The following is a 27,012-nucleotide window of genomic DNA, read 5'->3' as shown; positions in this document are numbered from 1 at the left end:
GCACTTTTCTGTCATGGGTGGGCGTTGGGTGGGGTGGGGTTGGGTTGACGATTGTGGGGGGCTGGCCAATCTGTCCCCAGCAGCTGGATGGGGGCCCCCACCTAAGGGGGCGATGCCAGGGACAAGGGCATCCCTCGTCCGGGGGTGCGGGTAGCACCCATAGTTAAATTAAGGAGACTTTTTGGATAAGGAATGCATGGGTAATTTAAGTGTTTTTATCTTGAAGCAACCCACTTTTTGAATTACTAATCTATGCTAGATGTTTATCAAGACTAGACTCACCACTTGTACTTTCTCTCAAGGTTATTCAAGTCTTATATATATTGGAAGTAAAACTTTGAAGGAGATTTTTTCAACAAAAAAAATGCATGCCTTACTTGGTGTTCTCTTGAAGTCACAACAACTCGATTCACTTGTTGGATCAAAGTAGTCGATTTTAATGGTTAGCTAGGTAACATGGGCCTGAACCTTTGGTTTATTGCTTATTTATTTATTTAATTTCAGCCCTCTTCCTCCTAGTATCGCATGCAGTCACTGTAATGAAATTTTTGTATAGGACAACCCATCTCCCCCTCTTGTATATTTGACACGTTTCTTGGAAGTAGAGTTAGGCCTTGAGCTCTCTTGTTTAATTTCTTAACTCAGCAGCCTCCATATAGGTTGGACCAACTTCATCATCTTGGGCTTCGTCGTTGCCTGACAATTTAGAAGGGCCTCTAATATAAGTTGGACCGATAAAAGTACGCAGGCAGCTAAAAAAAATGATAATTAATAATTCTACAGATAAATGACAAAAAACATAGATATTTCTATACATTCCAATTAATATCTTTTAATTTAGATTTTACGATAGATTTATCTCATCTTATTTTTTAATAATAATATCTTTTAATAATAATATTGTTCCGAGTTTCACAAATTAATTAGAATAGCTAGCCTTGTTCAAGTATTTTTAATAGAAAGATTTTCATTTTTTGAAACTAAATATTAATAGAATATGAGGGACGTTATATTTTTGTTATATATGATCAATTGTATTGAATATAAAGTATTAATTCTTATTTATAAAGAAATTGCATGGAGATAAAATAAAATAAATATTTTCTATAATCAAATATTTTGATTGGATAATTATAAAAATCAATTCGGGATAATATGTCCTTCATTCTACTTTCCGTAAATTAATTAGGAACTAATATGGAGATGCTTACGTGTCCTAGAACAATTACAATATTCATGTACGCACGTGTCATATATTCACCACATAAACTATTCGAGAGGAAAAAAAAAAAAACAAATAGAAATACATTCTTATGCGATTTCCAGTGAACTCAACTGAATATAGAAATCATTTTAATTTATCTCACTTCATTATTATAATTTTTTAAATTCTCATATAAAATATAATAAATAATTTAATATTTTTAAATTATAAAATAATAATTATATTAAAAAAAAATATTTTATTCAACTCAAATAATTTTAGATAATCATTTCATCCCGTCTTACATCGTCCAAACGGCTCCTCAGCTTGTCAACCGACTAACAATTGTTTGTGCAGATTATTAAATTAATGTTTTTGTGCCTGTCTGATGGATCTGTATGATTTCTAGCTAGCATGTTAAGAGCTTCGATCCCTGCCAAATTGATCATAAAAGTCAAAATGTACATAAAATAGAAAATAATAATAATAATAATAATATTACAGATTAAAACAGATGCAGGAATAATTAAAACAACTATATATATATATTGAGATTGTTTTGGACTGGTCTGATCATAAAATTAAGAAGATCGAAAATATGAATATGATCATCGTGATGATCATTTGGAGACCCTTTTCTGATAATGATTCTTGACCCATCTAAACCCGAGGGAGGTTCCAGTCTTAACCTTTTGGGCACCGACAACTGCAGCAGCCTTGGCCTTGAAGAGTCCCGCAGAAGCTGCAGACTTGACACCATCCATCTTGCTGCTGCTGCCGTGCCCTACCTGGCTACTCAGCTTGCCATCGTAATCCTCCCTTGTGCCCCATTGATCAGCCCACCTTGGTGCTTTGCTTCCCATACTCTTAGCTGATCAGTTTTATGCCGCCACTGATTAATGAAATCTCATTCAGACAGATTAATTAAAAAAAAAAAAAAGAAATCATCAATCAGTTTGGGCGTACTTTTAACTCAAATTAATGTTGTTTCGTAGGTGTGATATATGTTTGTTTCGTATGTAGGTGAGGAGGATGGAATGTCATAAATCAGTTGGAACCCTGAAATACTGCATTGCCTGGCCTATCGAGGGTCAGGTCTGTCATGTCTGGTAATATGAAGTTTCTGAAAAACTTTCTCGCTTTTGATCTGAACATCTTTACGTACGCTGAAACAATTTCGATCATCAAAACATTTTGCCCCAATTTTGTTACAAAAATAAACAAGAATCATTTTGACAAAACTCGAAAATCCATCCTCTCTTCCATTATCTCTAGGCAGGAGAATCTGTTGAAATTCTAAAAAACACTCAATACAATGTCGTATCATATAATAATCAATGAGAGAGGTATAAGGTTTTAAACTTAATGTAAAACCACCGAAATTCATCACCCAACATGTAATATATATTGATGATCTTCTCCTAATATTATGACAAATCAGTGTGAGAAATTCATGTCAGAAGTGTGGAAATCAATGTCTAAATGATCAGTACTTATATGTATATCCATAAATATCACGCACAAAAGGGATTCATCGGGTTTGTGAACTAATCAGTAACCAATCTTAACATCCAAAGACAGTGCAAACCCCACAGAGAGACGGAGATCAGAAATGAGTACCTTGATGTGAAGAAGACTGGTGAGGAGGTTGCCCAGAGAACTTTTATGAACTGTGTTGAGAGCAGTGGTGGGGGCTGAATATAAAGAGGATGAGTTAACCAATTTATTAGGTAGCTTCCAATAAACAATCAATCTCAACAGAAACATGCAGACACAGATCGGACAAAGAGAAGTTCCTGAATTACAGAAAGGGACAGAAACGAGCACCTTAGGTTTCGTGTGAAGAGGGGAAGGGAGGGCCCAGAGAATTTTGTAACCTTGTGAATAGAGGGGTGTGGAGTTTGGGGAGTGTGAGAAAGCAATGAAAATGGTGCCGTTATAAAGCTGGGGTTGGTGAGTTTTTAGGTGAAAGTTTGCGTGTGTGTGTGTGTGATGATGATGATGTAGGCCAGTTACTTGTTTTTTACAGGCTTCTAAGCTGTGTGTATCATAAGACATTAATGGTACATTTTATTGCTACAAGGTGGTGGTGACCTATATCTGTGCTGTTCTTGTTTCCATTTTTGGGTCACTAATTTATGGCGCTCTTTCACTTTGTAAGGTAGCCCATTTATGGTACTTTTCTTGCCCTTTTGAATGGCTTGCTTTCCCTGCAGGGATGATCAGATTACAGCAGCAGGGGCGTAGTGATGAAGTTTCAATCTGCCCTTGCTAAATAGGATAAGATCTTCAAGTATTACAGAAACACAAGAATCTGTCAGTGTCAAATAAATAATATTCTGTAAAAGAAGATTGATTACCGATGAGGTGGATCTTTTCATCTTTTAAAAATAGTTAAATTAATATAAATAAGCAAGCCTTATGCATAGCTGGAATAGCTCAGTTGGCTAGAGCGTGTGGCTGTTAACCACAAGGTCGGAGGTTCAAGCCCTCCTTCTAGCGAAGGTTTTTTTTTTTTTTTTTTTGTCCTTTTTAGGGTTGAGTTTTAATTCTTTTTTTAACGTAAAATTGTGGCATTAATTTGAAAAGTAGGCAATAAAAAAAGTAAAATTAACCTTTAGTTTTCCTCTTAAAAAATATCACTGGGTTTACAAAAGTTTAGTTTTAACCTTTAGGTTTAATATATATACTTAAAAGTTCATCCGTCAATATCCTCATTGAGTGGTTAGCAAAAAAATTGAGGTGACATATCGCTTATCATAAGAATACATAAAAAATAATATAAAAAAAAAATAAAGAAAATTATGTAGTGTAAAAACCATTGTATGGCCATTCTAGCGGTTCAAGTCCTACAATTTTTTTTTTTTTTTTATTAACATTGACTCTTATACTATTTCTAACGTCCTGCATGAAATATAAGTTGTATCTAAATTCATATTCTAAAAGGATTAGTCAATATAAAAATCAAGAATCATTTTTTCTAAAGTAAAATAGAATCTCATACATCACTTATACTCTTTTCACTTGGTATGAGATATAAAGCAAGCTTCTAGATGTTATTGCACATGGTTTGGGAAGTTTAACAAGGTTTTAGGTGTGATTTCTTTATAATTCTTCTTTTTCCTCTTTCTTTGTACTTTTTAAAAAATAATTTACACACAATATATTTTACAGTATTTTACATAAATTATATTTTAAACGAAAGATATTTTTATAAAATATCTTATAAAAATAACATTATTTTATAAAAATATCATCATTTTATAATATTATTCTATAAAATATTGTATAATATACTGTTTATATATCATTACTTTTTAGTTGTGGGAATCTGATCCTGCTCGTACTAATTTCAGCAGATACTGAACATTTGCAATCTCTGTAGCTAGAGTAGGTGGAGACTTGTTATCGTAGTTAGGTGGTTTGGATGGTTTTAGCCAAACCTTTGGTATTTGTACAGTACTTTCCTTTCTATTCATTGTGCATAAGTTAAAACTCCGAATACATCTACATTCATCTTCCCTCAAGGCTTGTAGCTAGAAATGATATTTAATTGAGCATTGCTATTCATAAGCCTATACACCACATATCATAATTTTTTTTATTTTTTATTTTTGTAAATTTTTTTTAAAATTTTTTTTGGTTTTATTATTCTTAAAATAATTGAATTATTTTACTTATAATTCATATACCATACATTTAATAAGAGAATAAAATTTAAAAAATCATAAAAATGATGGTGTGTGGTGTATGAGGCTTAAGAATAGAATTTTTCTATTTAATTTGGTTAAATAAGAAGGTTAGAGGCCATAATAAACATGGGATGTTATTTATTTATTTTTTTCCCCACAAATAGACTTCATAAGCATAACAAACAATTACAAATTTCTGGCTAGGCCATTGTGAGTATTTGTCTAGACAGTCTTTGAAAACTTGAACATTTTGGAGAGAAGCAATGCCAAAGAGAATAAGGTCGTCTGCAAAAAGAAGATGGAATAGAGAATGACCATTTGTGCTCAATTTAATGCCCTTGATGTTACCCTAATGTTATTCTCTGCAAATGAGCTTAGAAAGCACCTCACTGCCTACTATAAAGAGAAAGGAGGATAGAGGGTCTCCTTGCCTCAGACCCCTCGAAGGGTGAAGTAATCCTTGTAATTTTTCATTGATCACAATAGAGTAGGAGATAGTCAAAATGCATTCCTTGATCCAATTGATCTAGGGTTGCTGGAAACCAAAACAAGAAAGGATTGTTAATAGAAAGTTCCATTCCATGAAATCAAAGGTTTTTTTTTTTTTTTTTTTTTTTTTTTTTTTTTTTTTTTTTATGTCTATTTTGATGGTCATAAGCCTCTTTCTTCATTTCTTTCCTTTTGTTTAGGTTACAAAATATTTTTTGGGCTAGAAGGGTATTTTCTTAAATTAGTTTGCCTAGAAGAAAAGCTGATTGCTGAGGGGATATCAATTTGGGCATGACCAACTTGAGTCGGTTAGAAATGATTTTTACAATGATTTTATAACAGACATTGGCGAGATTAATGGGTCGATACTGATGAACATTGTTGGGGGCTTCAATTTTGGAGATGAAGAAAATATGGGTATGATTCAATTTTTTAGGAGATGACCATCAGTAAAAAAACTTTTTATGGCTCTATTAAGATCTTCCTTGACTACTTCTTAGTATTGCTTGTAGAAGAATCTGATGAATCCATCAAGTCTAGGAGATTTGGAAGATGGGATTTGTTTGATGGTTGAAAGAATTCCCACATCAGTGGGGATGTTAAGGCCTCAAGTTCATCTCAGATATTAGGCCACGATGTTTGGTAAATAATCTTAAAGTGATCAAGGAACTGATTTTGAATATTCAAGGGGTTGGAATCCGATTGATTTGAGGCGTTCTTCAGACAATAGATATCATTTCTCATTCTTCTTATTGTGGCTGACATGTGAAAAAATTGTGTTCAAATCCGTGGTGGTGAGCCATTGAATCTTGGATTTTTGACTCCACAGGATCTCTTCCTTTTTCAATTTTTCATTTAGACAAGGTCAAATCATTTCCTCTTGATGAGCAAAGGACTTGAGGTTAGTTTGAGCTTGAAGAGAGGACAATTGAGCTATTAATGCTTTTATATTGGTTTGGATGTGACCAAAGTAGTGGATATTCCAAGTTTTGAGAGACTTTTTGACTGCTTTTAGCTTTTTTGCTAAGAGAAAACTAGGTGAGTCACTAAAAGTTAGACTCCAAGCATTTTTTATCACAAAATAACAGGTTTGGTCCCTCGGGGCAGATAAGGCCCTGCCACCTCAACCAAAGTATCAATATGAAGAATTAAAGTGTAGGAGATCTAAGATGTGTTACCCGCGCTTGGAGATGGCGTGTTAATTAGTATCATTCATGTTTTCACTAGGGGTGCTACTCGCACTCTCTCCCTGTATGGGCGAGGGGTGGGGTTTTACCTTTGGCACCCGCCCCTTGCACACGGGGGCAGGGCCCCCCCTTCGAGTGCCGAGGGGCAGGGGTGGATCCTTCATCCATCCGACCCTCACCTTGCCCAAATAGGCCTACTGGCCCAAAACAAGGGTAGAAACAAATTTCTAGGCTGAAATATGGCCCAGAACCTTTTTTGGGCCTAGAAATTTGTAAAACCTAACTAAAAAAAATAATACAAATTAAAAAAAATGAGGGTATTAGAATAATACAAATTAAAAAACTTGTATACTTATAAGTCGCAACTAATAATCCTAAGTAAGCTATTATAATAATACAAATTAATTTAAAAATATTACAAATTGCCACATAATTTAAACGAATAACAATAAAAAAAATTAAGTAACAAATTGTAGCAAGATTACAATTGACCTAGGAATATCATTTCAATTTTCGAATTGACTTTGACATTGGAATTTAGGGTGGTCAGTGGTCATGGCGATGAGAAAGTCAGTGAGCTGTGCTATGAAACTTGAGGTAGTAAAAATTGAAATATTAATAGGAAAACAAATGAGAATTAAAAACAAGAAAAAAAATCTTAAATACAAACATACAATAAATATGTAAAAATTAGAAACATTAAAAATACTAACCAAGATGAGATTGAGATCAAAATGAGAATGAGATCATTGAGATTAGGATTGGGCATATGACAGTGAGACTATAAAATCTAGAACAAATACAAGAAAAATAATTAGAATTACCAAAAACTATATAAATACAAAAAGCAATTAAGGGACAAATTATACATACCAATAGCAAATGGCAATGGTGGGTCCAATACACACGAAGCCATATTATAGTTGATGTAGATGTAGACTCATGTATTGATATAACAATTAAATATGAAATTAATACCGGTTAAATGAATATATATATTAAAATAAGAAAAGCAAATCAATGAATTAAAAATGATTACCAGATCTACGCTAATCACTACCCTCCTCCTTGTCGGCCTCCTCAAAGTCCCCCACATTCGGAATATAAATTGGGGACCCTTTAATCCAATTTTAAGTGCAAATTAATGCCTCCACAGTGGTAGGAGATAATAAACTTCGGAATGGATCAAATATGTGCCATCCGATGCTAAAGATTGACTCTAAGGCTATGGTAGTAATAGGGATAACTAAAATACTATGGACTAGGTCTCCAAGGATAGGATACTTCACAACATTGGTTTTCCACCAAAATAATATATCAAACCTCCATGTCAATCGGTGCAAATTCGATGCCAAGTATCTAACTCTGACTAGGCTTCTACAGGATAATGGACTAGGGGATCCTATTCCAACCTCTCACCCCATATGCAAACAATCACCATCCATGATTGACTTAGTTTCCTCTTTAAGATTGGTTTTAAGATGCCCCAATGCTACATTGTTAGAAGAGGCATTGTCAATTGTAACTGTCACAACTGGCTCTAACCCCCATCCTTTTATTGCGGCCTCCAAGGCTTTCTCAATAGTCCCACCCTCGTGATATGAAATTTGAAAAAAAATTAGATTTTTTTTGTTTAATTTCCAATCATAATCAATAAAATGTGCCGTCAAAGACATATAATTATAATTTTGGATAGATGTCCATGTATCAGTGGTGATGTAAACTCTTTGAACCACCAATTGACTTTTCAAAAAATTTTTTTCTACACTATAATTTTTTTTTTTCAACTTTCACCGTTGTGTGGTGAGAAGGAAGGTTAAACCTAGATTCCAAGTACTTAAAGGAAGGTTAAATCTAGATTCCAAGTACTTAGATTATGACCATATAAGCTAGGTGTCTTCTACACTCATGCGAATCATACTTTATAAATTCCTTCAACGTTCCCTCCCACTACTCCCATCTGCCAGTTTTTAAAGTTCAATCTTTAGTCTAGATTGACTATTCTCTTATAAAGATTTTAATATTGGACTATTTTTGCATTGTTCTTCTAAGAAGATCTTTAATTGGGATATACCTGTTTCCTATAGTGACATCCATACACTTTACGACAATGGTTATACTTGCTTGGAGGTTATTGGGGTCACCCTCTATTTTGGTGAAGTGGGTCCAAACAACTGAAACTGGTTTCTTTCTTGGTAGGGGCATGGGACAGGGTTAGGGTTAATGGTAGTGGTAGGGTTAAGGGTAGGGTTAGGTGCAGAGGTAGGAGAGCTAACACTAAAATCTGACTGACTATACATTCTCGTTCACTCACAAAAATCTGAAATGATACAAAAATTATAAAACAATTAAAACCATGCAAAAATAACCCTAAAATAGAATGGGGTTTCATATTGAAGCCTTAAGTTAATTTGATGTTTCAATCTGAAACTCTTGATTATGTTAGAGGTTTCAAATTACACAATTTTTTCAAACAAAATTCTGAATCAAATTTACACACAACAAATAAACAAATCTCCACAAAGCACAATTCACAATCCCATCCTCCAACTCCTTAATTCAGTCCCATCCTCCATAACTCAACAAAACTCAAAAAAAGAAAAAAAAAAGAAAGAATAGACTCGAGATTGACGAGATACACACTTGACGATAACGAAGTTAGCTTCAGGTGGCAACAGTGACGGCAACCTCACGACAACAATGATGACATTTGACAGATGAAGAGTGAGGTAGAGGGTAGATCTGAGAAAGAGTGAGATAGAGATGAGAGAGAGAGAGAGAGAGTACCGAGGGAGTTGAGAGTATAGGAGCAGTTTTAGGATCATAAACAAGACGGCGCCATTTTATACCCCGAAACGACATTGGTTTGTTATATATAGGTTTATATATATATATATATATAATATGTGTGGGCCTGGGCTGGGCTCGACTCGCCCCCCAAACCTGCTGGGGGGCCAGATCCATTCGCATCTGGCGGATGAGAGATTCGTCCCGCCCATTCAGACTGGGGTGTGGTAGCAAGGTGCGGGGCCTCGCTGCCCACTCCTAGTCTTCTGTGTATAGAAGAAAGCACAAAAATTCTTATATGACATTGAATTGTAGTTGGTATATGATTCATTCAAAGCAAAGAGTTCTTAATCTTTGATCCTTGAGTACTCTGATACCCAAATTGGGGAACAAGATCAAGGACGCTACTATACATGATAGATTATGATATTTCCTATTGCATTCAAATGATTTACTAGTATGGATTAATTAAACTAGGCTTTGTTCTTGAAGTAGCCAAATCATGTGGAGTACTAGAGCTCAAAAACATTTTTTTTCGGTCTCTAATAAGGTTTCTAATATGTTTTATTGGTTATTATAGAGAAATATAGATATATATATATATATACTTATATATGGTAAAAGAATAAATGTAACTTACCCAACTTGAAAGCAAAAAGGATAATTAATAAAGAAAAATGCTAAACTCAGGCATGGTTTGCGTAGACATTGCACACGATTTGTGCTAGCCTGTCTCATAAGATTAATGAAATACACGTTTTGGCCGAAACGTGAGTGAGGCTACATTTTGGACGGAAGAGGCAAATGTGAAAAACTCATAGACTTGCCTCATCTTCTCTTCCCTTCCCTCCCCCTCTCTCTCTACATGAACTCTTAAATTGAATTCCTTGATTTTCCATCTTCTCTTTCGATTTGCTAGATCATGGCATCCTCAATCAAAGAAGTTACTCTCTCTCTCTCTCTGTATTCAGATCACTCAATAAGCAAAATCGACACGATAAAACTTAAATTTTTTTTTCCTCTCAGAAAACAAAAGAAAACGGAGCTAGAGTAAGTTGTTCAGTATTTTGAATTGTTATATAATATTGATTGAACTTTGGTTTAATTGGATAGGAGGTGATAGAGAATTAGAGAAAGGACTGATGACTCCACCACCAAGTCATAACCCTCTACAAGTGCTTTACGACCAAGGGATTTGGATTTCTGTTCTTTATTTTCTTCTTCTGGGTTGATTTTTTTTTTTGTTTATTTCTCTCTCTTTTTGGTTTAGAATGGTTAATAAATTCAGACATCCATGGAAAGCTCTTGAAGCATAATGCAATGCAACTACCTGACGACGAAGCTCAATGGTGGAGGAGAGCAGTCGATCTTAGTCTAAACGTGGAGGAGTAGCAAAGTACAAGACATGCCGATCTAAGGCCGGATCTCACCAACTGTGGCTGAGGAACTAGAGGGGGTTTGAGAGAGATGAACGAGAATGATGCTTTTGTGTGTGTGTGTGTGTGTGTGTGTGTTTTTTTTTTCTTTTTAATAAAATAACCGCTAACGCAACAAAATTCCATGTCAGTGAAGTGCATGGTGCCTACACCTGGTGCCTATCTGTAGCAAAACCCATTAATAAATATTGGAATCAATGATCTCGACAAAGTAAGAACGGCCTGAGATGTCTAGAAAAGCTGCTTCCATAATCAAACTAGGTTCAGTATGATTTGTAAGCGGTCTGGTGTGGTACCGGTTCTTAAGAATTGAAATGGGTCCTAAACCGGTTTAAGGTCGTGATCTGTATGATCTATCTATATATTACAAGTTTGATTTTTTATATATGATTTTAGGTAATGCCCATAAAGGGGAATTTGTATATATATATATATATATATATATATATATATATGATCAGGTCGCATTCAACTACTACAAAGGAACCAATTTAGACCATGCTGCATGCGTCGTTAGGCAAGTTATTAGTATTCAAAATTTTCTCCCTATAGAATTTGATAATATGTTTACAAATAACTTGCATTTGCAGGAACCCTATCTATCTATATATGTTTATTTTGACATTAATGTTGGTAGTAATTCTTTTTTTTGAATCAAACAGACTAATACCATTTCATTAATCAAAAGTGTTACAAGATTTTTCATTCAGTACAAGACTATGTATTGGTATTGGACAATCTTCCATTGAACACTGTTCGATCCCCTTGCAAGTTGAAAGCCAACTTAGCTAACTAGCTAATCATGCGCCACTAAATTTCATTCTCTGTGAATAAAACTAGTTGTCCATGACTCTATGGTTGCTTCTTGAATAAAACTACCAGCTTAACTAATTAATGTTGGCAGTACGTAATTAAATATGCTTGCATGAGCCTGTCCTCGATTAACGACATTAATAATAATAATTAAGGATGCACGAATCCTTGTCTGTGCCATCATGATATCTCAAAATAATTAAGAAAGTACTGAATGAGATGAATATGCTACCGTACGTTGGAGTTATCATACTCCTTTAAATTCCAACATATATAATAATATTATATGTTGATTGTTAAGTGCTTTATGAGCTGTGCACACTGCAACAAAAGGACTCTTTTGGGACAAAATTTTTTATCCCAAAACATAAAGTAGTTTTTAGGACGAAAAAGAAAGGTCCTAAAGTCATCTTAATATCACTGTCTCAAAAGGTTTTTTGTACGAAATTGGAGAAAACAGTTACATAACATTTGACTAGAAATTTTTTTTGAGACAATTTTATTTCGGTCCAACGGTCAAATTTACTTGTTAGAATATGTAAAACTATTCAAACGGATTGGATTATTTGTTCGATTGAATAAATTTGGTTCAAACGTGAGTCCATTCGAACGTCACCATTTATGTTCTAACTTTCTATAATGTTCAAACACATATGGTTGAATGTTTGAACTAAAGATTTTCAGGTTTGAACTTACTGTTTGATGTTCGGACATTTTACTATTCAAATTCGTTCGAACGTTTAGTTTATTATTTGAAAGGTTAAGTAATTTTCAATTTACGCGATGGTTGTTCGAATGCCGTTTACGCATTACGTTCGAATGTCTTATTAAATCATTCGAATGGTTGTCACTTAGTAATTGTTCGAATGGTTTTTTTGCATTTGAATAGTATAATATTTTTTTTCAATCTATTAATAGAAAATGAAATACACATAAATAACATTTGAAAATACAATAGTACATATCCAACAAACATAAAAGTAGTCTCATAAGTGAAAACTAACTAAATAAAATAGTAGTTTTCATAATACAAAAGACAGTTGACAATCTGAATTTATAAATTAAATTAGTTGTTTGGAGGCCTAAATTGTTACACAAGAATTTACATTTGGAGTTGCATTTCTTTCCTGAACTCCGCATGTTGCTCTTGTTGTTGTTTCATTCATATCTCCAAGTCAACTTGTTGGGCCACCTGAGCCTCTAACTCATGCTGATTTGTCTTCAATTCCTCGATATCTGACCTCACTTCCTCCAATGCTTTAGAAGTGACTTGAAGCAATGACCCAAACTCCTAAAATAACCTAAATGTGGACCTAAAACCTTCGTAAAAATTTCAATGTCACTTATTATAGAATTTTGATCAGTTCCAGATTCAACACGCAGAACAACCATTTTTTTCTACACATAAGAGAAATAATTAATATTGGCACAAATATATAAATACATTTATTTAAAATAGATAATAATACTTATATAATTTTTATAAGCATCGAGATGAATCCACTCTCCATTACGATCAATATGTGATTCAGCATATAATTTTGTCAGATCGTAATTGCTATCTGAGTTTTGCTACACGAAAAATATTTTATAGATATAATGTCATTAGAATAATATAAACAATAAACTTGAGAAATCCATTATATAAAATAGACTTACCAACTTTTTAAAGAGGCGATGAAAAAATCTTGAGTCTGCATGATGATGGATTTTCAAGTTCGACATATTTGCTTTGTTTATAGAATTTCGCTCCTTCATAGAAGTTGTAAATATTAGCAAGATAAATTATAAACCATGACATGTAAAACAAGTTATTTATTTACCTTAAATGTAGGATCCTTAAACATATCACAAAATTTCTCCCAAACTGAAGGTTGGACATCCTGAAAAGGATGTTGTCGTGCGTCATCCTTGATCTCGAACTTATTGTAATGCTCATGACATTTGACCTTATGTTTCAGGAATGCATTACACATAAGCTCATCAACAGTCTTACTCTTCTCCTTCAGACCAAAATTTAATTCAAAGTCATTATTGAAAAAATAAGACTCACGAGCAAATTAGTTGCATATTCTATATTTTGCACATACATTAAATAATTTGAGAAATCAATTAAACAATTGCCAAACAAAGCTTCTTAATAATGATGATATCACTATATATCAACTATAGATGATATAATGATACCAACTATATAGTGTATATCATATATCATATATGATGATAGTATGATATATCTATATAGTGATATCATATAGTATATATCATATATATACACTATATAGATATCATATAGTAATATATTGTAAATATATCATATAGTAAAATATATAGTGATATCATATAGTTATGATATATACTATATATAAATATATAGTGATATAGTGATGATATCATATGGTCAAATATGATAAAGTATATCATATAGTGACATCATACTATATAGTATCATTTACAGAATATATCATAATATATATATATATCATATACTAGTATCATACTATATATTATACTATTTAAAATAGACACCTTTTGAACATTAAATACTAGCGTTTGAATCGTAAAATAGTAACGTTCGAACGTAAAACGGTATAACACATATAAGTGACTGTTGGCTTTCTCAATTGATCGCATTACAGTAATATCGATCGAGACTAGTAGCATTACGTCGTCGAACACTTCTCGTGCTGTTTGACCGCCGTCATCATCACCACCGTCAAAGACCACTTCTAGTTAAGAGGTGCACAACTTACATGCGTTTAATGGGTTGATTTCGAGTTGTTTTGATTGAGTATTGTTAGAAAATATGAAATCATGGTTTTCGTCGATGGACACCGTAGGTGGTTGGAAAACACAAGGTCAGGATGCCTCTATGTACATCCTAACCTTGTATGTTAATTATTTGTGGAAGAACGAAAGGAATCGGTGGATTCCTTTCATTTTAATGGCCACTGAGTTGACTTAGCCATTGCTAAGTTTGATCTAGAAACCGTTTGAATAATGATTTATGCATTTGAATGTTAAGAACTCAAGCCTCGAATGGTTTCTAGAAACCATTCGAACATGTATTGAACATTGCGTTCGAACACTGTTATACGTTCGAACGATATGTGTCATTCGGTAATGTTTGAACGGTTATGTAATTGTTCAAAAACTATTATACCATTTGAACACAAAATGACTTGATCGAACAATATTTATCAAAACAGTTTCTCATTGTTTTAATCAGCATGTAATTTTGTGAATGTGAATGTATTATACTTTATAACCAAATTTCTTGGTTTTATTTATAAAATTTCAGGTTGAGAATGACTTATAGGAGAAGAAAACATGGCAGATCAGGGCAACTCTCTAGTGAAGAAGTTTGAGAGTGAACTGTTTCATTGAAGCGTCAGGTGAAGATCTCCGACTTTTAGGATATTTGCCCAGAGAGTCATTCATTGGCATTGGCATTGGCATTCGTTGAGTGTGGTTGAACACTAGTCATAGACCAGAAGGGTGAAGGAAGGGATGTTATTTCATATTGACATCGTGTCTGAGTTTTATAAAGAGCTCGGTGGTGTCAGCCGAGATGACGAGGTTGAGGAAGAGGGCTCTGATATGGATAAACTCGATGGCCTCGTTGATCATGAGGTTCTGCAGCTGGTTGTTGGTCCAGATGCTCCTCCCTATGATGGGACCAAGAGCATCAAAGAGACCGATTTATCTAGTTTCTTCAAGATTATGAATTTAATTATCACTAACAACATCGATCTGCAGTAGTTCGAGTCAAAGGTTGGCATGGATTGGGCGATGTTTATGACACGCTTTGCTCATGGGGTGCCTATCGACCTAGTAAGTTATATATTCGCTAGGATTTGATTAGAGGCCCACTACATTACGACGGATATATTGCCATTTGGGATCCTGATTACGCAGTTTTTGCTAGCTGCTGGGGTCTTGCCAGATATTGTTGAGCATGTTCATGAGCCGATTGGACTGATCAACTCCTTGACCTTGTCATGCAGTATAGGACACTCGAGATTTCATCTTCGTGCTCCTATTATAGAGCCGGTCCAGACTCAGGGAGATGCACACCTGAGAGATCATGGAGTATCGGCTGGTGAGACATCCACATAGGAGGCATCACACACTGCTATTCATGAGGAGATTGCAAATATAGTACGTGTAGAGATCCGTGCACAGACATCAGAGGTGATTGATGCAGTGCGTATGGAGATCCGAAGTGCCATCTCTAACTTACGTACAGAGACTAATGCTAGTATCTTTGATTTACGTATAAAGATTGCTACCATCTTTGCGACTCAGGTCACGATTAGTACTTGACTAACACAGCTAGAGACACGCCTAGCTGGAGTCGAGGATGTGGTTAAAGAGTTGGTTCGTAGTAGTCTGTATCTTTTATTTGCATTTTATTTTTATTTTTTATATCGACAATATTTTGTATTTTGTAAAATTAATTTAATTATGAATCTTCTTTTTCTTTTCTAAATTAATTATTAATTTCTATTATATATATTCTTTAATTGCTGATTTTTTATATAAATTAAAAAATTTCTCCATAATTAAGGTATTGTCTTGGCATTAAAAGTTGTAAAATTTTTTTCATTGTTTAAACGTAATGTATAACCATTCGAACATTTCTCCATTTCCGTAAGATATTTTTGCAATAAATTTTTATTTGAACCCTTTATTTACATTCGAACATCGATTAACCTAAATGTTCGAACGGTGTAATAATTTGTTCAAATGCTAAGTCAAAGTCTCGCTAAATTTAGTGACTTAACTTGAAAATTCCTCGTTCGATCCTATATAATATCCGTTTAAAAGTTTATTTTATTAAGTTTAAAAAGATTTTTGCAATTAATCTTCGTTCAAATTATTTATTTTATGTTCGAGCATAGATTAATCTTGACTTTGGAACAGTGTAGTAAGTTGTTCGAATGATAAGTCAATGTCCCTTTAAATTTAGTTACTGAACGATCTAATTTCTCGTTTGACCATATATATTATACGTTCGAATGTTTATTTTATTATCTTCAAACGTTTTAGTAAATGTTCGAACATATATTTTATTAGGGAAGGATTTCTTGTCTCTACATATACCGTTTGAACAAAAAATTTACTGTTCGAACGATTAATGACTTCTGTCATTTTTTGGAGACAAAATTTGAATTTCATCCCAACAACTCATTTTTTAGACAATTTTTATTTTGTCCCGATAAAAGAATCGTGCCAAATTCTCATTTTATTTTATTTTATATTTTTTTTTGTAGTGGTAAGTGATAAGGCTTGCTTGGTTTTTGGTGGTTTGCTCCCTCCAAGCCTAACATTCAAATTCGTCGATGCAAAGAATAATTTATGGGTGTCATGGTCCATCGGTTCTAAAGAGGCGCTAATGCTTTATCTTATTTGCATTGGGAAGAGTACACAGATTCAAAGTTTAACTACATGGGTAAACATTATTGTAACGTACCAGTGCTACATGTCATTGTTCTCAAAGTCCATCTACATTTACCTCAAGTCGTTTGCCCTCCACTGATTATACACGTGAAGAAGGACATGACTAAGATGACTAGAAGCTTCTATTCTTATTCTTTTATTCTCAGTCATTTTCTGTTATGATGGGTTGTATAGTGATTCTTTTATATATATATATATATATATATATATATATATTCCTTTGTGTACATAAATCTCATGGATCAATGCAATTCACAGCAGAGCAATTTCTCTTATTTCTCCTTGTTGAAAATTATACTGCTTCCTCTTCTTTTCTTACATGGTAGTAGAGCGTAGGCTGATCCTCTAATTTCGTATTTCTTTCTTTCCCCTTAGCCATGGAAGAACAATTAGCCAACATTGAGAATGATACTGCTCCAAATCCAAAACCCACTTCCCATTTTCTTAAATTCTTTGACCCAAACAATCCTTACCGTGTTGATCATGGAGACAACATCACTGTTACCCTTGTTAGTGATCTTCTCACCACCAACGATTATGCAACATGGTCACGAGCTATGTGTTGAGCTCTTAGAGCAAAAAATAAGCTCAGTTTCATCAATGGGAGTATTGCCAAACCTACTGGCCCTGAAGACCCTTTACTCAATGCTTGGGAGAGGTGCAATGAAATGATCGTATCCTAGACACAGAACTCTATCAGTACTACTATGAAATCAAGTGTTGCTTTTGTTGATGATGCACGAGATGTGTGGAATGAACTCAGGGACCGCTTCACCCAATAGAATGGACCTCACATCTTCCAATTGAAAAGGAATCTGGCTAGTCTGAGACAAGAATATGATCCAATGAGTATTTACTATGGTAAACTCAAGACTCTATGGACAATTGATTGTTCTCAATGATAGACATCAAAAGGACAATGTTATTCAATTTCTTATGAGACTAAACGATAGGTAGACTAATGCTAGAGACCAGATCATGCTCCTTGATCCTATTCCCCCTGTCAACAAAGTTTTTTCCCTCATTCAACATCAAGAACAACATCACCAAATCATTTCTGCTTCTCCAAACCCCGATACTATGGCCCTGATCACCAACTCTTCTTATTCCTCTTTTAAACCTAACATGAAAAATTTTGTGAATGGGAAGAAAGATAGACCATACTGCACTCATTGTCGTATACAGGGTCATACTTTTGACAATTGTTTCAAGATAGGGAATGCACAAGATCCCATTTGCACCCATTGCAATCAGATTGGTCATGTGATTGAAAAGTGCTATAAGTTACATGGTTAACCTCCAGGGCAAAAATTTTATCAGGTAAAGAATTCTAGACCATTTGTTAATCAAACCAGCTTATCAATTGGTTCTAATCTATAGGATAGAGTGAGTTTTACTAAGGAGCAATATTAGCAGCTCATGAACCTGCTCTAGCACAAAGGTTTTTCAACTGTTTGCCCCTCTGTGAATCATGCACAGGTTGTTCATCAACCTGTTTCCACTGGACCTAAAGTTTCAAAGATATCTGGTATACCTCTCTACCTTTCTTCTTTTGATCACAAACCTTTGCATTCTTCTAAGATCCCTTGGACAATAGATTCGGGTGCCACAGATCACATGATCTATAGCACTTTTTTTTTCCTTTTTTTTTCCTCTATTATTTCATAAGTCTCTTATGTAGTCAAATTGCCTAATGGTACTTCCATTCCCGTCACTCACTTAGGCATATGTTTAGGTCACCAAGAACATTCTCCTTAAGAATGCCTTGTGTGGACCATCTTTTTCATTCAATTTGATTTCTATGAAAAGACTTACAGAATCACAACTTGTTGTTTATTTTTCTTATCTAATCATTGCTTCATTCAAGACCTTTCCACCTAGATCACGATTGGAATGGGTGAAGGAGCAGTCTCTACCATCTCCTGCTAGAGATTGTTCCTCCAAATGCCCTTGTAGCAATTTTATCATCTATATCAGCTACCTTTTCATCTATCTCTGCTTCTATCATGAACAATAGCAATGTTTCTAACCTTTGGCATTGTCGCCTTGGTCACATTTCTAATACTAGGCTTGTTTTAATTGATGATCCTGATGTAAAAGACACTTTCAATTCTAGTAAAGTTACTTCTTGCTTTGCTTGTCTTATTGCTAAGCAACACAAACTTTCTTTTCCTGTTAGTCATCACAAGACTCATGCTATATTTGACATGATCCATTGTGATCTTTGGGGCCAATGTTCTATACTTGCCTATGATGGAAGTAGATTTTTTTTAACCATTGTTGATGATTTTTCATGCACCACTTGGGTTTATTTACTTCATACCAAGTCTGAAACCAGAAAATGCCTTGAGTCCTATAATATGATAGAAACCCACTTTGACACTAAAATTAAAGTGCTTCAAAGTGATAATGGGGTTGAACTCCAAATGACAGATTTTTTTAACCAGAAAGGCATCATTCATCAAAGGTCTTGTGTGGAAATCCCTTAACAAAATGGAATAGTTGAGAGAAATCACCAACACATCCTAAATGTAGCTAGAGCCCTACGATTTCAATCTGGTTTATCTCTGCATTTTTGGAATGATTGCTTCCTCATAGCTATCTATCTCATCAACCGAACCCCTACTCCTTTGCTTGACAATAAATCATGCTATGAAGTGTTGTTTTCTTTCAAACCCACATACACTCACCTTAGAGTCTTTGGATGCATTTGTTTTGCCACAACAATTTCTCATGGTCGCAAGAAATCTGATCCAAGAGGCAGACAATGTATTTTTCTGGGTTACCCCTTTGGAGTTAAGGGCTACAAACTCTTGGATCTTGAAACTCATACCACTTTTGTCTCTAGAAATGTTATTTTCCATGAACAATCATTTCCTTTCTTTTCTCTTCACCTCATTGATTCTAGCCCACACCATACATATGCTTCTCCTTCTCTTGTTTTTATTTCTCCCTTACCTGATTTCCTTGATTATCCTCCTCCTACACACTATTCATCTTCACCTATTTTTTGTCCTTCTAATGACATACCATCACCTTCCACCACTATACATGCTGAATCACCTTCTGATAATACAATTCCTTCACCTCCTGCACCTCCATCTCCTTCCATTGAGCCTACCCTCCGCAGGATAACTAGAACTCGAACAACCCCTCACTATCTTCAAGACTTCCATTGTCAGTAGGTTGCTTTGACTCCCATTTCTCAGTCCAAGGTTCAGGTATCTCCTTTTCCTTCTACTTGTTCTCTTCCATTGCAATATTACTTCTCTTATGATAATTTTCTCCCTTTTTTTCAAGCCTTTTCTTCTTCTTCTATTTCTACTGTCTTTGAACCTAGTTGCTACAATCAAGCAGTGAAAGATTCTGACTGGTGCACAACCATGGATGCTGAATTGCATGCCTTAGAACAAAACAACACTTGGGTTCTCACAAATTTACCTCCTGGAAAGGAGCCTATTGATTGCAAATATGTGTATAAAGTAAAACACAATTCAGATGGCAGTGTAGAAAGATTAAAGGCTCGTTTGGTTGCAAAGGGCTACACCCAACAAGAAGGCATTGATTACACTAAAACTTCCTCACCTATGGCAAAAATGGTGATAGTTAGATGCCTATTATCCATTGCTACAATTCAAGGTTGGCATTTGCATCAATTTGATGTCAATAATGTATTTCTCCTTGGTAACTTAGAAGAGGAATTCTATATGACTAAACCACCTGGTTACTCCAAAGGAGGTCCTAATTAGGTTTGCAAATTGTTAAAGAGTCTCTATAGCTTGAAACAAGTCTCTAAACAATGGTATGCTAAACTTACCTCCTGTTTATTGGATTTTGGCTTCACTTAGTCCAAGGTCGATTATAGTTTTTTTATCAAGACAACTAACGAATCTTTTACAGCTCTTCTAATCTATGTTGATGACATCCTTGTGGCCAGTGACTCTCATGATTCTATAGCTGTCCTCAAAGTCTTCTTGAATGATCACTTCAAAATTAAAGACCTTGGTTCTCCCGCTACTTTCTTGGTAGTGAAGTTGCTCGTTCTTCTCAAGGAATTCACATTTGTCAACAAAAATATGCTCTAGACATCCTTGCTGATTCTAGCACTTTAGGTTCCAAACCTATCAAGGTGCCAATGGACCAGAATTTGAAATTAAGCAAGGAAACTGGTTCTATGTTGAAGGATCCTTCCATTTATCGTCGGTTAATAGGGAGATTATTATATCTCACTATTACTTGCCCAAATATAAGTTATGTTGTTCATACACTAAGTCAATTCATGGCTACTCCTACCTTAGCTCACTTGGCTGCTGCTCATAAGGTGCTAAGTACATTAATTTAGCTCCTAGTCAAGACATTCTATTCTTTGTTGCTTCTCCTTTTCAACTCCTTGCTTATTGTGACTCAGACTGAGCTTCTTGCCCTGATACTTGTCGATCTGTCACTGGATACTGTGTCCTATTTGGCAGCTCTCTCATTTCTTGTAAGTCTAAGAAGCAGACTGTGGTTTCACGCTTAGCTGAAGCCTAGTATAGAGCCATGGCAGCAACTTGTTCTGAGCTCACTTGGCTCAGGTTTCTTCTTACTGATCTTCAAGTTCATCACCCTCAAGTTGCTCAACTAATCTGTGATAACCAAGCAGCTCTTCACATCGCTGCCAATCCAGTTTTCCATGAGCGAACCTGGGACATCGAACTAGATTGCCACTTAATTCGAGACAAGATCCTTGATGGTTCTATTTCCACTTCTCATGTTTCTACACATCTGCAACTTGCAGATCTCCTCATTAAAGTCCTAACTTCTTCCATTCTCCACTCTCATTTGCTCAAGATGGGAATGGTAAACTTCTATTCTCCATCTTCTTTTTTTAGAGGGGGGTGGGGGGGGGGGGGGGTATTGCAACATATCTGTGCTACAAGTCGTTGTTCTCAAAGTCCATCTACATCTACGACAAGTCGTTTGCTCTCCACTGATTATGCATGTGAAGAAGGACCTGACTAGGATGACTAGAAGCTTCTATTCTTATTTATTCTCATTCCTTTTCTGTTATGCATGATGAGCTATATGGTGATTCTTTCATTTTGGCTAATTGTTAGTCGTGTACCAGCATATATATATTCCTTTGTGTACAGAAATCTCATGGATCAATGCAATTCACAGCAGAGCAATTTCTCTCATTTCTCCTTGTTGCAAATTGTACTACTTCCTCTTCTTTTCTTGCAAACATATCAAGGATTCCTGTTCATCATAAAAAAATCCTCTATATACTGTAATTGAAATAGTGTTGGGTTTGCAGTCTCATCTAATCTCATTAACTATGCCACTTTTATTCCTAGGAACAAACAATTGGAGTTGAAAAAAAATTATACGATAATTGATCACATTATATTAAACAGCATTGGTATAAAATGAACCAGTGTTTATACCAGTGGAAACGTCGAAGTCTTTTTATTTTAGTGGGCGCAACGTAAGCCTTTGAAGTGAGAAGAACATGAGGAGAGGTACTACGTACACAAGGTTTATGGGGAGAATTCAATGCCTTAAAATGAGGAGGTGTGAATAGTACCGTGACCAATATAATATAACCTACAAGTATATATTAATAATTCACTCTTGGATTCACGCAATCTCCATGCTTGATTCCTTGAAAAACCAATGAAGAGATATGAGGGAAAAAGAGGAATACACATATACACACACATATATAGATCACACAATGTTAAACATCATTTATGGTGTTGGGATCATCATGATAATTGCTTTTTAGTATGCAGTATGCAGAGATATTTAAAATGTGTGAACCTGATCAAGACTATCGTAATACATGTTTTCTATTTATTTAGGATAATAGTACTAATGGTCCTTGAAGGAGCTACAAAAAGGGGGAAACGAAAAACATGCATCATGTTAACTTGGTGAACCGTATTACAGGCATCTCCTATGTTTCCTCTCACATTTGTGGATATGTAAGTCTATATTATTAGAAGCATTTAGAGGAAAGTGGCCGGCGACGATTGGGGAAAAGATGCTATGCGTGAGCCCTTTCTCCCCACTAAATATAGAGACGTTTCATTACCAAAAATTGAAGGCAACCCAAGTTAAAAGAGATGATCCAACAAGGCAGATCATTTAGCAAGTTTGCACTGCTATTCTTAACGAGATTCAAGGATGAAAGTACTGATCATGATTGTGTGGCAAATTGGGTTTGTCATGCATGCTTTGTCCCTTAAAAGGAGCCAATTGTGGAATACGTACAAATATAGTCAATCTAAAAGTAAAAGTGCGCAAATTAGCCTTTACTAAATTTATCTCTGCATCTCATGAAGCCACACATGACCCATATATCCTACTTTTAAAACTTTCAGATTTTGAAAAGTACCTCGTTTCATAACCAAAGGAGACAAGAAAATAACAAATTATGTAAATTTAAACTGTTGGGGCTAATGTAAAAGGCATTACTGCATTGATGATCATATATATATATATATATATATATATATACACATTATACAATACGGCCACAACATATTTTCTGTTTTTTCCCCCTCTACATGCACAAGCCACTCACAAACAAACAAACATTGCACCATGATATATATAAGTAACAATTCATGAAGCCTAAAGCAAAGCTAAACTTGCAAGCAACACATGAACTAATAATAAATTAGACTAAGTTTTTTTTTACCCACCTGGAGACTACTCTCTAATTCTTAACTCTTATGAAGCCCTATTATCTACTCTTTAAACCATATGGACACTAGTGCACTAACCCTAGACTAAAGAAATGGAAACACAAGACATCTGTAGGAAGCTCTCTAGCATATGCTAGGCATGTTATTCCATTGATAAGGGCCGATGCCCCATTCATGCTCTGGTGTGGTAGTACTGGTTGTAACCGGCGCAGGCGAAGCATTTTGCTGAGTATCAAGTCTCATATTGTCTCTTTCCACACCCGATGATTTCCCATTGGATATGTTGAGACCTCCACGATACCACTCGGGTGCTGGCATTGCTGATGGGAAGTTGTCCAGTAGGCTCAGCAAATCATCATCCATGGAGTTCATCTCCACTAGTTGATCCTGATCAGTTGGTTTCATCCCTGTTTGAACCAAAAGGTACAGCATATGAACACAATGGCGCTACAGAAGATGGCTTACCAACAAAAGTACTTGTAAGGCATATATATTTTTTGCAAACATGTTAAATAAAAAATAAGGATCGGTGAGAGTTGAGAGAAATGCATACCGATCATAAGTAGCAGTCATTACTATTACGAGCTAACGAAAGCCAATCTTAAATTTGTCAGGAAAAAGGTTGAAACAAAAAGGACAAACTCACCAAATGATGATTGAGAAGAGTTCAAATCATCCCACTGCTTCTCAGCGCTCGTCTCACCACTAATCTTCATAGGTGATTCCATATGCATTGTGTCTTCCTCCTTACTGAGTGCATCCACCACCACGCTTTTCCCTTTGTCGGAAGAGGCTGCTGATAATGCTTTTCCCTTGGACTTCTCGGAAAGAGTTTGAGATTCCACTAACAGAGCATTCAATAATCCACTATCATCTTGCAACAATGGCGTCTCCAGTTCACAGTCATTAGCATTGCTTGGAGCTCTCATAAAGTTCTCATCGCCACTGGCTGTTGATGAAGCATGAGTTGTTGACTGCGGTGGTGTTTGGTTTGAAGGGGGCTCTGTTTCTAGATCCTGAGCTACACCGAATGGCTCATATGGAGCTCTTGCAGCCATGCCCCCGACATTGTAACTCCTACTAAGACTGTCTGAACTGAATTCAATTAATGGAGATGAAATGGGTTTGGATGATATATTCTGATTAAAAGCGGTGGACGGTGATGATTCAAAAGGAGAAATGGGGGATAGGGGCAAAGTATAGCCTGCAATATTATTGTTTTCACTGAAAAACCTGAATTGGTTGCTAGGTTTAGAGTAAGATTCATAAGATGCTTGGTTAGGAAGATGGTTTGCAGCCGAAGAGAAATTCATCGTCTCAAAGAGGGAAATTGAGGGATTGTAGTTGAGCTCAAGAGGTTGAGAAGAGGAGAGTAGCGCTGAGAATGAACCAGCAGAAGAATGATCTTGGTGCTTTTGGTGGAGGTGATCTTGCTGCTGCTGCTGTTTCAATAGGTGAAACGCTGCAGCTTCTTGCTGAACTTCTTGAGGGTAAATAGGCAACCCGGATCTCAGGCGTCTCTTCATTCTTGTATTCCAGTAGTTTTTTATTTCGTTGTCAGTTCGACCAGGTAACTGAAGGTAGAAAGCAGAGAAATCAGAGTTAGAACAAAGAGTTCAAGAAAAAAAAAAAAAAAAAAACAAAAAACTACGTAGGTGGCCAATTTCACAGAAAAATATAAAGCGGTGGGTCCAAACAAAAATGAGAGAGAGAGAGAGAGAGACCAGAGACAAAAGTACTTTGAGGTCAGCATCAAAGACGCGAATATATTTGTTTATTAAGAAACAAATTGATCATGCAAAAGAAAAGGAAACAAAGTAGAATCGGAAAGTTCATATGGAATCCAAAAACAAGGAAGTGAGAAATTTATGTTCCTAAATCCAAAGAGCTTCATTTATATTAATGAAGATGAAATAGACAAGAAGAAAAATGATGCATGCAAGCCATCGCACTCATCTAAACACATGAGGGGGGAAAGGAGACCGGCGCTTGGTCACAATCAAGGTCGAGGGAAGATCAGATTAGAAAAACGAGATAACCATAAAATTTTTTCTAAAAGGAAATGATCTAACCACATGATCAGAACATAAAAAAGAATAAGAAGAAGAAACCAATCTGAATAGAATAAACACCGAAGGGTCGCGATCAAAACCAAAGAAAATGGGCAAGAAAAGGTACAAGAAATCAATGCCAATATCATAAAAATACATAATCACCTTACAAAAAAGAAGAATATGCATGAAAATGAGAATGCATGTCGTATACGATTGATATTCAACAAATTGAATAAGAGCATACCTGAGAAGCCATGCGAGCCCATTTGTTGCCGAGTCTAGCGTGAAGTTCTATGATAATCCTCTCTTCTTCAGGTGAAAATGAGCCCTTCTTGAGATTTGGCCTCAAATGGTTAGCCCATCTCAATCTACAACTTTTGCCACACCGCATCAACCCGCAATTCTTCTGCACGGCATTCCAGTTCCCTTCACCATACTTCTTCACATACTCTACCAAGATAGCATCCTCCACAGCTGTCCATGGCCCCTTCTTCAACCCCGCTCGGCTGGACTCGGAACCGCCTTTAGCAGGCCCAGTAGCAGCCTCGCTCTGTGCTCCTTCCTGGCTTTTCGTGATCATCCTTGGCCTGTCTATCGAGCCTACCACCTTAGCCTAGAACCCTTCTTCCTTCTCTTATTCTTTCCTATCTTATGATCAGTTTCGTTAGCTTTGAGAAAGTGGAAGTGGTTCAGTGCTTAAATAATGGCAGCTAGGTGTTGTATCGAACTGGTATTCTGATGATGGGGGATCTTGTATGCAGCACTATAGGAAGGAGATGAGGCATGTAGGTTTGGAAGAGTTCGATCTCTCCTCTCCCAAGGTGAGGGAGTTTAAGATAGAGAGGAGAGATTGGTAAGAGAGAGAGAGAAAGAAAGAGAGAGAAATCAATGATCTCCTTTCTTCCTTGGAAGGCTTGTCTTTTGTTTGGATTTAGACAAAGACGCTGGGATTCAGAGACAGAGAGAGAGAGAGAGAGAGATTTGTGGGACCAAGCTTTGGGGTTTGGAATTGTGGGGGTAGAAGGGAGCGACCCCACAGAGAGGGTGCCTAAGAGGCATTTATTGAGAGGTGTGAGCTTCAATTTCGGTCCGGGTTGCATGCTAAAGCATTCGCGTTGCCTCTCTCTAAAATTTGTGCGTGCTAGGTTTAGCTAAAAAGGCCTTATCATCTATTTTAGCTATCCACTTTTTAAAA

The 27,012-nt window shown here is 35.6% G+C and overlaps 1 protein-coding gene, 2 long non-coding RNA genes and 1 other non-coding gene across 6 annotated transcripts; 1 reads left to right on the top strand and 3 right to left on the bottom strand.

Annotated features, from left to right (window-relative positions):
- Window positions 1–327: 327 nt before the first annotated feature.
- LOC121250933 lies at window positions 328–3,503 on the bottom strand. 3 transcript variants are annotated; one of them, XR_005937879.1, is made up of 3 exons: window positions 2,825–3,122; window positions 1,894–2,096; window positions 328–696 (listed from the first exon to the last, which is right to left on the bottom strand). It is a non-coding gene; the product is annotated as an uncharacterized LOC121250933 (long non-coding RNA). The 3 variants fall into 3 exon arrangements; XR_005937880.1 differs by lacking the exon at window positions 328–696 and having other exon boundaries at window positions 1,728–2,096; window positions 2,825–2,898; window positions 3,032–3,161; XR_005937878.1 differs by lacking the exon at window positions 328–696 and having other exon boundaries at window positions 1,728–2,096; window positions 2,825–3,503.
- A 129-nt stretch (window positions 3,504–3,632) lies between these two features.
- TRNAN-GUU lies at window positions 3,633–3,706 on the top strand. Its single transcript has one exon. It is a non-coding gene; the product is annotated as a tRNA-Asn (tRNA).
- Window positions 3,707–6,874: 3,168 nt separating this feature from the next.
- Window positions 6,875–8,191, bottom strand: LOC121250935. The gene is made up of 2 exons (XR_005937882.1): window positions 7,286–8,191; window positions 6,875–7,163 (listed from the first exon to the last, which is right to left on the bottom strand). It is a non-coding gene; the product is annotated as an uncharacterized LOC121250935 (long non-coding RNA).
- A 15,294-nt stretch (window positions 8,192–23,485) lies between these two features.
- On the bottom strand, window positions 23,486–26,527 carry LOC121248550 (transcription factor MYB101). Its single transcript, XM_041147045.1, has 3 exons — window positions 26,062–26,527; window positions 24,410–25,337; window positions 23,486–24,170 (listed from the first exon to the last, which is right to left on the bottom strand). Exons 1-3 carry the CDS (start codon window positions 26,395–26,397, stop codon window positions 23,887–23,889), a joined length of 1,548 nt encoding a protein of 515 aa, XP_041002979.1. The 5' UTR covers window positions 26,398–26,527; the 3' UTR covers window positions 23,486–23,886.
- Between the last annotated feature and the right edge of the window lie 485 nt (window positions 26,528–27,012).

Source organism: Juglans microcarpa x Juglans regia, chromosome 2D (assembly GCF_004785595.1).
Source record: "Juglans microcarpa x Juglans regia isolate MS1-56 chromosome 2D, Jm3101_v1.0, whole genome shotgun sequence".
Taxonomy (NCBI): Eukaryota; Viridiplantae; Streptophyta; class Magnoliopsida; order Fagales; family Juglandaceae; genus Juglans; species Juglans microcarpa x Juglans regia.
This window is presented reverse-complemented; position numbering and strand designations above follow the sequence as displayed.